The sequence below is a fragment of the Otolemur garnettii genome, unplaced genomic scaffold (genome assembly GCF_000181295.1).
Source record: "Otolemur garnettii isolate 467f Iridium unplaced genomic scaffold, OtoGar3 scaffold00013, whole genome shotgun sequence".
Lineage (NCBI taxonomy): Eukaryota > Metazoa > Chordata > Mammalia > Primates > Galagidae > Otolemur > Otolemur garnettii.
In genome coordinates, this window is record NW_003852408.1 from 29,318,870 (window position 1) to 29,331,259 (window position 12,390).

The following is a 12,390-nucleotide window of genomic DNA, read 5'->3' on the forward strand; positions in this document are numbered from 1 at the left end:
TGAGACTGTCTCAAAAAAAATGTAAACTGCATTATCAGAGATTTAATATCTAATTATACAGTGTATATAGCTTGCAATTTACTTATTTGCCTCACTGTCTTATTTAGTAAAATTGAGATATTTAATTTTATTTCTGAGAATATTTGAAGATGAATATAAACCTGCTTATTCTTCTGAATGGGCTTTTATTATATTTTCATATATGCATATGTATAAAGTCAATATGAATTATTGTGCCAGATATTTTGTAGTTCTTTAAAACAAATATAATACCAAAAATATTTTACATTCACATTTCTCAGGAGAATTAGCTGTATTCAAACTTTGGCATTCTTCTTCCCATCTGCCATTTTTAATTTAAAATTTTAGAAGTGCTGCTTTTGTTCCAAGGCAATATTTCTTGTTATTCTAAGGAAATGCCAAATGATTATGCTTTATTTCTTACTTAGTGATAAAGTTGATCCCCCTCTCAATAATTATATTATTTATGCTATCAAACAAAAGGAAATAAACCTTGATTAAAAAGTTAACTTTGGGGAGGAAAGAGGAGGAGTGATGGGGATTGGTGCTCCCACTTAATGGGCACCACGTGGGGGTGAATGGCATACCACCTCTTGGGTGTGGGACACAACTACAAGAGGGAATCTACCTCACAAGTACAAACATTGTAACTGGTTTGTACCCTCACATTAACCTGAAATTTAAAAAAATAATAAATTATTTTTGAAAGAAAAATAGTAAATTTTTTTCAGTAGAGCAATTTAATACTAAAAATAAGATAAAACTGAGTGAAGGAAAGATTTGTGGCCAATATTTGGTAATATCTGTAAGGTATAGGGTTATTAGAGCATAGACAAATCGCTTAGGGTATAATAGAAACTCCTAAATCACTTCTCCAATCTTTATTAAAATAACCTATCTGTAGAATAGTTATTTTTAAGAGGGTCAGGGAAGGTAATATAGCTGTCAGCTGTTTGTATGTGAATTTATCTATTGGAAGTAACAATAATAATTTGTGGATTCCATTGTAGGAAATTTTGGCCAGTGACCTTGTCGATCCTTGGAGATAATAAAAAGGTATAGTAGATTGGTGGCGCCTGTGGCTCAAGGAGTAGGGCACCAGTCCCATATACCGGGGGTGGCGGGTTCAAGCCTGGCCCCGGCCAAAACTGAAAAAAAAAAAAAAGCATATAATAGATTTAAATTTCCTTAGCAAATATGCTTTTCTTTGGAGGGAAGGATTTGAGATAGCAAAAGATTTCTGTTTTTATTTGATACAATAGTACCCGAGCTTGTGTAAGCATCTGTTATTCACCAAAAACCTGTACCCTGCTGTTGATACCATTGATTTTTATTTTTGTTGCAAGAGATAGCTTTCCTCTTTGACCTTCATTCTTTTTACAGGTTTTGCCAACCACAAAAGATGCTTGTTTTGCCTCAGCAGTGGAATGTCTGCAGCAGATCAGGTAATCTCTAATTTGTTGAAAAACTACATAAAGTAATGGTTAGTCTGTCAAGGTATTAATAAGATCTTATCTTTACCTAAGCACTAAGCCTGAGATAGGGAAACTTTAATGTTGGTAGGCCACATTAATTTAGCAGGAATCAAATAAGGCCCTATTTAAGAAACTTCAGTTAGATATACTTAAAAATGTACATTCTTTCATAAAAATCTAAGTGCTATGTACTTAATTTCAAAAAATGAAAACTAATTGTTAATTTTAAATTTAATATCTTTTAATGACTTTTTGTCTGCTTTTTTTTTTTAAATTAAATCATAGCTGTGTACATTAATGCAGTCATGGGGTTGTCTGCTTTTTGATGGAAAGCATTTGAATAATTGGTTGCAGCATGGAGGGCCACAGTTTCAGTTGATTCTCTAGATGGATATCTGTCATTCGTGACCTTCAGGGTGTCTTGATATAGATTCACAGCAATAATTGGTTGAAAAGCAAGGAAGCATTTTGGGGCATGTTGCCAAAAATGTGAGGATGCCAACACATTGTCCATATTTCAATTGGATTTTTCTTAGCATCAAACAATCACTTTCAAGTATCAGCTACTGAGATCTCAATCAGTTTCATCTGTAGTTCTTTAAGTGCCTTGGTGATCAACCAGGGGAGGCTGAAATGTTAATTTGAGTAATATGATTCTCAAAGGCAGTGAATCTTCCATTATATTCTGCAATTAATAGGTCTATAACATTTGCATGTTCTTCAAATGATTCTACTGATCAATGATGTTTGCTAACTGGAGAGAATGTTCATCTAAAATTTCTATTTTTTATGTGTAATAACTTGGATGAATTTGGAAGATTCTTTTTTTTTTTTTTAAAGACAGAGTCTTATTGTGTCACCCTGGTTGTAAAGTGTCATGGCATCATCATAGCTCAGAGCAACCTCAACTTTTTGGCTTGAGCAATTTGCCTTAGCCTCCCAACTAGTTGGGACTACAGGTGTGTGCCACACCAGGATGCCCAGCTAGTGTTTGTATTTTTAGTACAGCTGGGGTCTTGCTCTTGCTGAGGCTGATCTGGAATTGTGAGCTCAAGTAATGTGCCTGCCTCAGCCCCCTAGAGTGCTAGGATTACAGGCCTGAGCTACCATGTCCAGCCATCTAAAATTTCCTTTTGAAAAAGTGTTTTGAAAAAGGATAGCTTAGGCTGGCATGGTGCCTCCTTCCTGTAATCCCAGCACTTGGGAGGCCAAGGCAGTGGATTGCCTGAGCTCACGAGTTCGAGACAGACCTGAGACCCAGTCTCTAAAAAATAACTGGGCATTGTGGTGGGTGCCTGTAATCCCAGATACTTGGGAGGCTGAGGCAAGAGGATTGCTTAAACCCAAGAGTTTGAGGTTGCTGTGAGCTAAGACACTATGGCACTCTACCGAGGGTGACCAAGTGAGACTCTGTCTCAAAAAATAAATAAATAGATAGATAGATAGATAGATAGATAAAATGAAAAAGGATAGCTTTTTTTCAAGATGTTTGGACTTTTACCTGTTGTCATACAGACATAATTTTATTTTGCAAAGAAACATTCAAGTTGTTTTGATTTGACATATTATACAGAAATGCTCCATTTCTACAGAAATCTTTTCAGTGATTCATATTGCTGATTCTGTTCTTCATAAAATTTAACTGTCTGTTTTTACAGAAATAAAATTTTGGTTAACACCTGTCCCTGTGATAGCAAGGCATTTTAGAGTGATATAGCAACTCCACACTTAATACCTCATCCTTCAACTTTACCATGCTAGGAAACTGATAATGTTGTGTTGCATTTTCCTGATTATAGTTGACAATATTTATAACTCATTTCAAAATGTCACTTAAAATAGTAGCTTTAGCACAGAGATTTTGTTGATACAAGTTACATTTGAAAGAAATGAGAGCTTCTAGATCTGTTAGTATTTTTTTTTATCTGTGCAATAAACCCTTCATGTTTTCCTCTCATGGAAGGTGCACAGTCTATACATACAATCACTAAATTTAGTCCAACTTTACGACATTTATCTTGACAGTTGTTGAAGTTGTCTGTTCCTCATGTTCTGTTGACAAGAATGCCTAAAGCAAGTGGCTTCACAGCAAAGAAAATTTTTTGTTATGACCCTAAGGAAGTATAAAACCTGTACCAAGTCAGTAGTATCAGTTGATTAATCCAAAGCAATTGAATAATATATATATTTTCCTTTTGAAGTATTACATGCAGTAGTTCTGTTAAAACCTAATTCATGCTCCCAAATCAGTTATGATGGTTCTAAAAGAGATAGTTGTTTGTACTTTGAAACGTTATTGCAGTCCAAGCATCCTACAACTTTAACGACGTATTTACAATTTTTACATCACTGAATGTCTCCCCTTGTTTCTCAGAGTTATAAGCTACTTTATAAGTTGCTTCAGTGGCATTATTTCTGGATCTTACTGCGCTTGAAAGAGGTGTCTTTGCTTTTGCTTTTCATCTTTTAACTTTGGCAGTACAACCTTTGTGCCTCGCCCTCTAATTTAAAATATTTGTGATCCTCATGAGTATTATAATGCTGATGAGCAATGAATTTCTTTAATGTTGATATTGCAGTATCATAGAGCAAGCAAATAATTTTATCTTTAGCAGAAATAAGATAATGCAATTCCAAGTCCTTATTTAAAAATCTGTATTGTTCCTTTATTATTCTCTTGGTTTTCTTTGACATGGTTGTTAAGCAGACAGAATTATAAAATACTGTTGAGCTGTGCAGCTATTCACAAATTCTACTTCAAACAGAAACACAGTGCATCTTTGATAAAAACTGGTAACAGATTGGTGTACTCCACACTCCTTCCTCCCCCCAGTAAACTCTCAACCACCCAGCCTTGTCTGGTTGTGGCTCCAGTCAGGTGGGGGAAGTTAGAACTAAATCATGAGTGTGGCAGCCATCAATTTAGCCCTTATGCCTTACTAATGTTCTAACTGTGTCAGTCAATCTATTGAAACTTATTTTATTCTTTAGTATTTTAAATATGTTCATTTTAACAATGAAATAAAGACAAAAACTGTATTAACAAAACTAAAAAGGATTTGTTCTGTAAAACTTGAATTCTAGGCATTCTTGTCAACATTCAGTCAAAAGGCCCCAGTTAAGGACCTAGAAGGGCACATGTGGCCTTAAGGCTGCAGGTGTCCCACCCCTTCTCTAAGCGCCCCACATATAGATGGTGTCATACTCAACCCCGAGATAAGAAAGGCTCCTTGGGACCATTTGGATTATCTTTTACCCCAGAATGCCCTTACATTTTCAAAAATGCTAGAGTACCTATTTCGATATTTATCTACATGATCACATCTTTAGCCAAATGTAAATTAACCAAACTTCTCACTCAAAAGAAGAGTATATAATAGGAGAGTAAGATTTCACCTGAGTAAAACAATATGAACGAATATGATTTATGAATTCTTCCACATGAATCCCAGACAGTGGAGACTTCTTTTCTCTTAGCACCAGAGGATTACAAAGTCATCGCTTCCAGTGACTCATTGTGCTTGATGTGTCCGATTTTAGGCCTGTGAGTCTCAGGAAGGAATATCCAATGACTTTATTTAGAAAATTATAGGACATTGGCTCGGCGCCCATAGCTCCATGAGCAGGGCCGGCCACATACACAGAGGCAGGCAGGTTTGAGCCCAGCCTGGACCTGCTAAACCACAATGTCAACTGCAACAAAAAATAGCTGGGCATTGTGGCAGGCACCTGTAGTCCCAGCTATTCAGGAGGCTGAGGCAAAAGAATCACTTATGCCCAAGAGTTTGAGGTTGCTGTGAGCTATGATGCTTCAGCACTTTACTGAGGGTGACATAGTGAGATTCTGTCTCAAAAAAAAAAAGAAAGAAAGTTATAAGATATCTTTTTATCATTATTTTTATGACAGCACGACATTTACTCCATCAGACAAACTTAAAGTCATCCAGCAGACTTTTGAAGAGATCTCTCAGAGTGTCCTAGCATCACTCCAGGAAGACTTCTTGTGGTCCATGGATGATTTGTTTCCTGTTTTCTTATATGTGGTGCTACGGGCCAGGTAACCAATCTTTTCTGTCTTTATTCTTAGTGAGTTATTATTTTAACAAATCTGGTCCATACATTTTCTGAACTAATCACAGGAATATGCTCTTCATTGGAAAAAAATCCACTTTTATCCACCCATTCCACTAAGGTATTTCAGGAAGAAGGATGACATGTGAGCAAAAATAACTCAACATCTTTTTCTCTTTGGGGCAGGATTAGGAATTTAGGGTCTGAGGTGCATCTCATTGAGGATCTGATGGACCCCTATCTTCAACATGGGGAGCAGGGTATAATGTTCACCACCTTGAAGGTAAGTGTCAGTATTATTTAATAATGTTCTATTTTTAAATCGGTCCTTTATTTACCACATTATAAATGTCATTAATCACTGTCTTTTTTATACAAAAGTTCAATGCAAACCTTAAATACCTTTAGACCACACATTGTATTAATAGCTTATTTTGTGTGTGTTGATTTTTCTTTTGTTTTTTTTGAGACAGAGTTTCACTATGTCACCCTTGGTAGAGTGCCATGAAGTCACAGCTCACACCAAACTCAAACTCTTGGGCTCAAGTGATTCTCTTGCCTCAGTCTCCCAAGTAACTGGGACTACAGGCACCCACCACAATGCCTGGCTATTTTTTATGTTTTTGTTGCAGTTGTCATTGTTGTTTAGCTGGCCTGGGCCAGGTTTGAACCCGCCAGCCCAGGTGCATGTGGCCGGTGGCATAACCACTGTGCTATGGGCACCAAGCCAGTGTGTGTTGATATTTTAAAACAAGATGATACTGTATATTAAAGAAAAATAGGATAAGTCAGTTAGTTTTCCAAATACTAAAGCAAATTCTCTTCATTTTTTCCTGTAAATTGATCATTCAAATTGTTACAAATGTTCATATTTATCTAAATAATTTTAACTCTAAAAAAGGAACAGAACAGATCCTTAGTGTCCACATAGTATCTCCCAGGATAGCTATTTGATGGAACTAAGGTAGAACATGGAGGCAGCAGGTAAATAATGAATTTGAGTTCTGTCTTTTTTCTTTCCTTTGTATTTCCTGCAACCAGTGGGTTACAAATGAGGTTTTTTTGTTTCGGGTGCCCTTAAGGGGTTGTTGAAGTCATTTCAGTTTCCCACCTTGATTTTTCTTGGGATTTGGAAGAAGGACTCTAATGTTTATTAGAAGAATAGATGGAAAATGCCAATAAATAGATAAATAAAAAGAGAGAGGGAGAAGGAGAAGAAAGAAAATGCCAAAAACACTTGTAAAAAGTGAATAGACCCATTCTTCTAGTTAATAAAATATTGTTAAACGATAATAATTAAGATAATACAAATTAATTAAGCTAAAATAGTATGTTACTGTCTCAGGAATAGATACATACAAAAATGGAAAGAATTATTATTTAATAAATGGTAAAACAAAGTATTAGATAGCTTAGTATATTAGCAGTTTTAAAGGGAAGGTGAAATAGCAAATTAGAGCTGCTTTGGGGTTTAAATATAGAGAGTTGAAGACAGAAGGAAAGACAGGTACATCAAAATGAGAAAAAACCTAGAATGTAATTGTAAGTTTCTGGCTTGGGTTAACTTCTTAAACTTTTAAAGTAAAATATCATCAGCCAGCCTTCCTGAAGGAACGTATTTCTCTTAACAAACTGAAAGGCGGAGGAAACTGAAAAATATTGGCCAGAAATGACTTAGATCATTAGTATTTATGTTAGAGTATCTCTAAACAAATCACCAAGGCAGAACTGAATTACATGGAGAAAGATGCTCAACCTCACTGAAAATCATAGTACTTCAGATTAAACAGGATGCCATTTTGTGCCTGCTAGACTAGCAAAAATATTTTAAAATTATACCCATTGCTGATAGGATAGTGGTGAAATCATTATTATTTCCATATTACTGATACTGAAATAAGTAGTCATCACCCTTTTAGAGAGCTATTGTTTTTAACATAGATACAGACAATATCAAAAATGTTTGTGGAGGGTGGGCACGGGGGCTCACACCTGTAATCCCAGCATTTTGGGAAGCTGAGGAAGGAGGATCACATGAGGTAAGGAGTTTGTGACCAACATAGCTAGACCTTGTCATTACAGAAAATTTAAAAACTAGTGCCCCACCTCAACAAAAACCAGCGACTAGCTAGGCGCAAGTGGATCCCTAGAAATTCTGACTGAGTAGGTCTGCAGTGATGCTTAATGTTTATGTTTATTAACACAGAAATACACTAGGTGGTTCTGATTATAGTTCTAATGTACCTTTTAACAATCAGGGTACTCTACATGCCCCATCAGTAGTGGCAAATTACAGTATTTCTGCTTGATGAAGAATAATACCATTCAGCTTGTAAAAAGATTTTTTGTTTGGAAAATGGAAAAATGTTTATACTCATTACAACGAGGCCAAAAAGAAAAAATAGCCATTGGATAGAGGAACTAGAAGGGAACAAAAAAACGTCAAAACAATAAACTTGTTGGACCATCCACTGAATTTATTAATAAGGATTTTTTTTCTTTAACTATATCCATTGCTCTGTTTGTGTAACTTCTTTAAAAGCAAATTTAAAATTGTTTTGAACTTTTTTCCAGGCATGTTACTACCAGATCCAGCGTGAGAAGCTTAATTAGACTACATAACAGCTTAAAGACAGGATTATCTGCTACGGAGTCACAGCACCATCTGGAGTCTTCCTGTAGTAGCAAAAGTGTTGAAATTGGAAAGGACTTTATGTTACTTGGGTTGTTATTTCTGAGCCTTACTAATAATGAGATCTCTGAGCCCAGAGAAAAAGACTGTAGAGTTTAAAGGGAGAATTGAAAAGGAGGTAGAAATCAGATTAGACTAGCCCTTGGCCTGTGTTAAATTCCAAAAATATCATTCATCTACTATTTGGAAAAAGAAGAGATCCCTTCCTAAGGTAAAGGGTATGTCAGCTATGTGAAGTTGTAAGAAAATTCCCAGTCTAGCTTCTGACATTAAAGGAGTTGTTGAATATTTTTGAGTTTCTGATTTGCCTGAATCCATCTGCAGTTACCCAGATCCCTTTGCAAGAACTAGATTGTACTTGAAACTATAGTGGGCCACACTCTGCCTTCCTAAATCCCTTCCAATCATGTATGTATCATGCTTTTTTGCTGAAAGAGGAACTTTTAAACTACAGTTTTAACTTTTTTAAGCTTTTCCATGACGGGAGAGGTTTCATGCAGTGACTACCACATCCTCCCCCCATCCCCCACCTCAAACATGGAACACATCTAAATAGGAGTTTTCTGTCTCCTGATTAAGAAGACCATAGGAATTTGGGGTTTGGTTTCCTCACTAAGCTACACTGGAATACAAAACACTGACTCTGAGCTGCTGTGGAACCTCATTTGTCCCTGTGCAAACGCTGTCTTCTGTGGCCTGTGAAGGAGAGCCTGAGGAGCTTTGCATGCAGGCTGTATTTTGGAGCAGGATGAAAGATTGGGAAAGGCGGAAGCAAAGAACTGCATCGATCAATCTGGTGTTGTGGTTCTTCCCTATACCTCGCACTGAACTCACAGAGAAGAAAAAGGAAATAAGCTTTGGCTTTTTCCATCTCAAAAGTATTATAGCACCTCAACATGTTAGTGTTTTGCGTTTCTGAACTGTCCCATTCTAAGTTGTTGGTTTACTGTATAAGTAACACTAGTAGCTGTTTTGAATAATATAGGTGCTCTTCCTCATCTCATCTCCTGCACACCGTGGTGAGCATATGGAGTGTCCTGATTTATGTAAAGTGACTCAGCAAATGTTAAATACTTTTGAAAAAGGATCATGGTTTCTGCTGTACTTTATAATCAAGATAAGTGTTTATTAAAATACTGTTTTGGAATGTTGGCTGTGATGTAACAGCGATTTTCATAATAAAAGGCATTGGTCTTTAAGAGATGGTTTTATGATTGCAGCAGAAATGGACAGAGCAGCCTAAAAAATTAAAGGAAACCCAAGTTTAGTATTTCTTTTGCCTACATTATAGTCCATGTCTCTTTGTATTGGCTTTCGAGGTTCCTCTGGGTTTTAGAGATTTCTCACTTTAAAATAAACTGGGTCCAGGCATATTGGCGCACCTGGCCCTGTAATCCTAGTCCTCTGGAAAGCTGAGACAGGTGAATTCACAGATTCGAGACCAGCCTGAGCATGTCTCTAAAAACAGCTGAGCATTGTGGCAGGCACCTGTAGTCTCAGCTACTCAGGTGGCTAAGGCAAGAGAATCACTTGAACCCAAGAGTCTGAGGTTACTGCGAATGACTTGAACCCAAGAAACTGAGGTTGCTGTGAGCTATGACACCAGAGCACTCTACCAGGGGTGACAAAGTGAGACTATCTCAAAAAAATAAAATTAAACAAACTGTAATCACACCTGTAATCCTAGCACTCTGAGAGGCTAAGGCAGATGGATTGTTTGAGTTTAGGAGTTCACAACCAGCCTGAAAAGGAGCAAGACCCTGTCTCTACTAAAAATAGAAAAACTGAGGCCAGAGGATTACTTGAAGCCAGGGGTTTGAGGTTGCTGTGAGCTATGACTCCACGACACTCTACCCAGGGCAACAGAGTAAGACTTTGTCTCAAAAAAGAAAAGTAAGACTCCAGCTCTCCTAAAAATAGAAAAACTAGCTGGGTGTTTTGGCAGCCTCCTATAGTCTCAGCTACTCAGGAGGCTGAAGCTAGAGGATCACTTGAGCCAGGAGTTTGATGTTGCTGTGAGCTGTGGTGATGCCACGGCACTCTACCCAGACAGTGACACTGTCTCCAGAAACAAAAATACTGTCTTCTGTTGTGTGGTGTCTGTTAGTCTGAAGTAATAAAAAATACTAGTGTCTTTTGGGGGTAACAATGTGCTGACATCTTGAGAAAAAAATGCTGGAATGAAAAAGATATAAATTAGACATTTCAGTGCAAGCATTACTTAAGAAGATTTGTGCTGGGAAAGGCTTGTGAGTAATTTAGTGGTTAGACTGGGTTAGGTGTCTGTGGATTAAATCAAAGAGGATGTGCAGAGGTTTTATCTGGAACAGTAAGGTGACGTTGGCTCCTAAAAGCCTGCTTGTGCTTTCTACTAAAGTTTTTGTCTGAACCGGAGCAACACTACACGCTCACACTCCTACAGGTAAGAGACGCTGCCAAATAATCCTACGTTTGCAGAAGATATTGCTTATGACCATCTCTTAGTTCTTAGTTCTTGTTGTTCTTCTTGTTGTTGTTGTTGTTGTTGTTGCAGTTTGGGATTTGAACCCACCACCTCCAGTGTATGGGGCTGGCGCCCTACTCCTTGAGCCACAGGTGCCACCCTAGTTCTTAGTTCTTAAAGATATAATTCTGAGTAATTCAAATTCTTTAGTTTCTCAAATTCAGTTCTTTAGCAACTCAACTTATATGGAGAATTTTATTTCAAAAGGGCAGGTTTTTCTTTGAATGAGTTGTCATGAAGATTGAGTAAAATCAAGCATTTGTCCTAGTCCTAATAAACGGCATTTTGGCCCACAGGAAGCCAGCCATTTTTATATGGGCCATGTCTTATTAAGTTTTCAAATGCTTTTGCAGAGTTTGTTTAATAAAAAGCCTTTTGAAAAACAAGCATAATAGGAGTAGTGGGGGAGGGTCTTGACTTTTAATAATAATCTGTACATTTTAGGAAGCTAATGAAACACTGAGTTTTTAAATAATATGACCAATTCCTTAGGAGTCAGCAGTGTAGCTTCTAAGTCAATGACAAGAACTGGCCATCCTTCCTGTGTTACTTAATCAGTCCAGAATTGCTGGGTATTTATTCGTAGTCTCAATCAACAATTCTCTTGTCAAGATTATAGAAATACTTAACTTTTAACTGAAGAAGTTGGTACAGAAGTCAAGAAGAGGAAAGCAAGGCAAAAATGTCTCAATCTTTCACCAGACATTAGCTCTTTTAGGATTAAAGAAACAAAAAGGAAAACTTGATTTTACTACTTGTTATATAATAACTCCTGCTGAATACCTCTTCGAATGTCAAATTCCTTATCTGTAAAGTGGTTTCATTTAATCCTCTCTAAGCTCCCCTTCACTCCCCCACCCCCATTTTAAAGTTTGTTAGGAAAGGGGGTTAAAGTCATAGTAACCAGTCCATAGTAAATTTGTGACAGAAACCTGAAGGTAATCTGGCTCTTGTGAGCTGTGACGCTACCATTAAAAAACGGTAAGTTTTTTAAATTCCCCTACCTAAGTTGTGGAGATGAAATATATATTTTTGCCTTTATGGCTGAGAAAACTTTGGCCAAAATGAGCCTTTTTGAATATATAAATTAATTACTCAGGTTGCTTCAACATTGGCTGTAGATTTATTAGAGGTTATTTTAATAATTAAGTTCACTATAAAAGCCACCATCTGTCTGTGAAGCACAGTCTATCAAGCCCCCTGACAGTAGTTTCATCTCAGGAATCTACAGTCTCTAGTGCTGCCATCTGCTGAATGGGAAGGCCTGGTTCAGCACGTGCCATTGGGGCCTTAAACGAGAGAAATTGGTCCATCGTATGATGTGCAAACAACAGCTTGTTTAGTCTGTTCTGCTTCACTAAGACGTGAATTGTGGGATGCCCAAGGGTATCAGATTTTGACAGATTTTTGTTTGTAAGGTGGGCACCCTCTTTCCTTTTTTTTTTTTTTTTTTTTTTTTGAGACAGAGTCTCACTTTGTTGCCTTGGATAGAGTACCATGGTGTCATAGCTCACAGCAACCTCAAACCCTTGGGCTCAAGCAATCCTCTTGCCTCAGTTTTTCATTTTTTGTGGAGACAGGGTCCTGCTCTTGCTCAGGCTGGTCTTGAACTTATAAGCTCAGGTGCC

The 12,390-nt window shown here is 37.2% G+C and overlaps 1 protein-coding gene across 1 annotated transcript; it reads left to right on the forward strand.

Annotated features, from left to right (window-relative positions):
• Positions 1-993: 993 nt before the first annotated feature.
• Positions 994-9,458, forward strand: LOC111723593 (alsin-like; the record flags this gene model as incomplete). Its single annotated transcript, XM_023510384.1, has 5 exons — positions 994-1,077; positions 1,405-1,466; positions 5,404-5,553; positions 5,754-5,850; positions 8,142-9,458. Coding segments are annotated over 5 exons (432 nt in total), but the record flags the coding sequence as incomplete, so codon positions are not given.
• Positions 9,459-12,390: the final 2,932 nt, after the last annotated feature.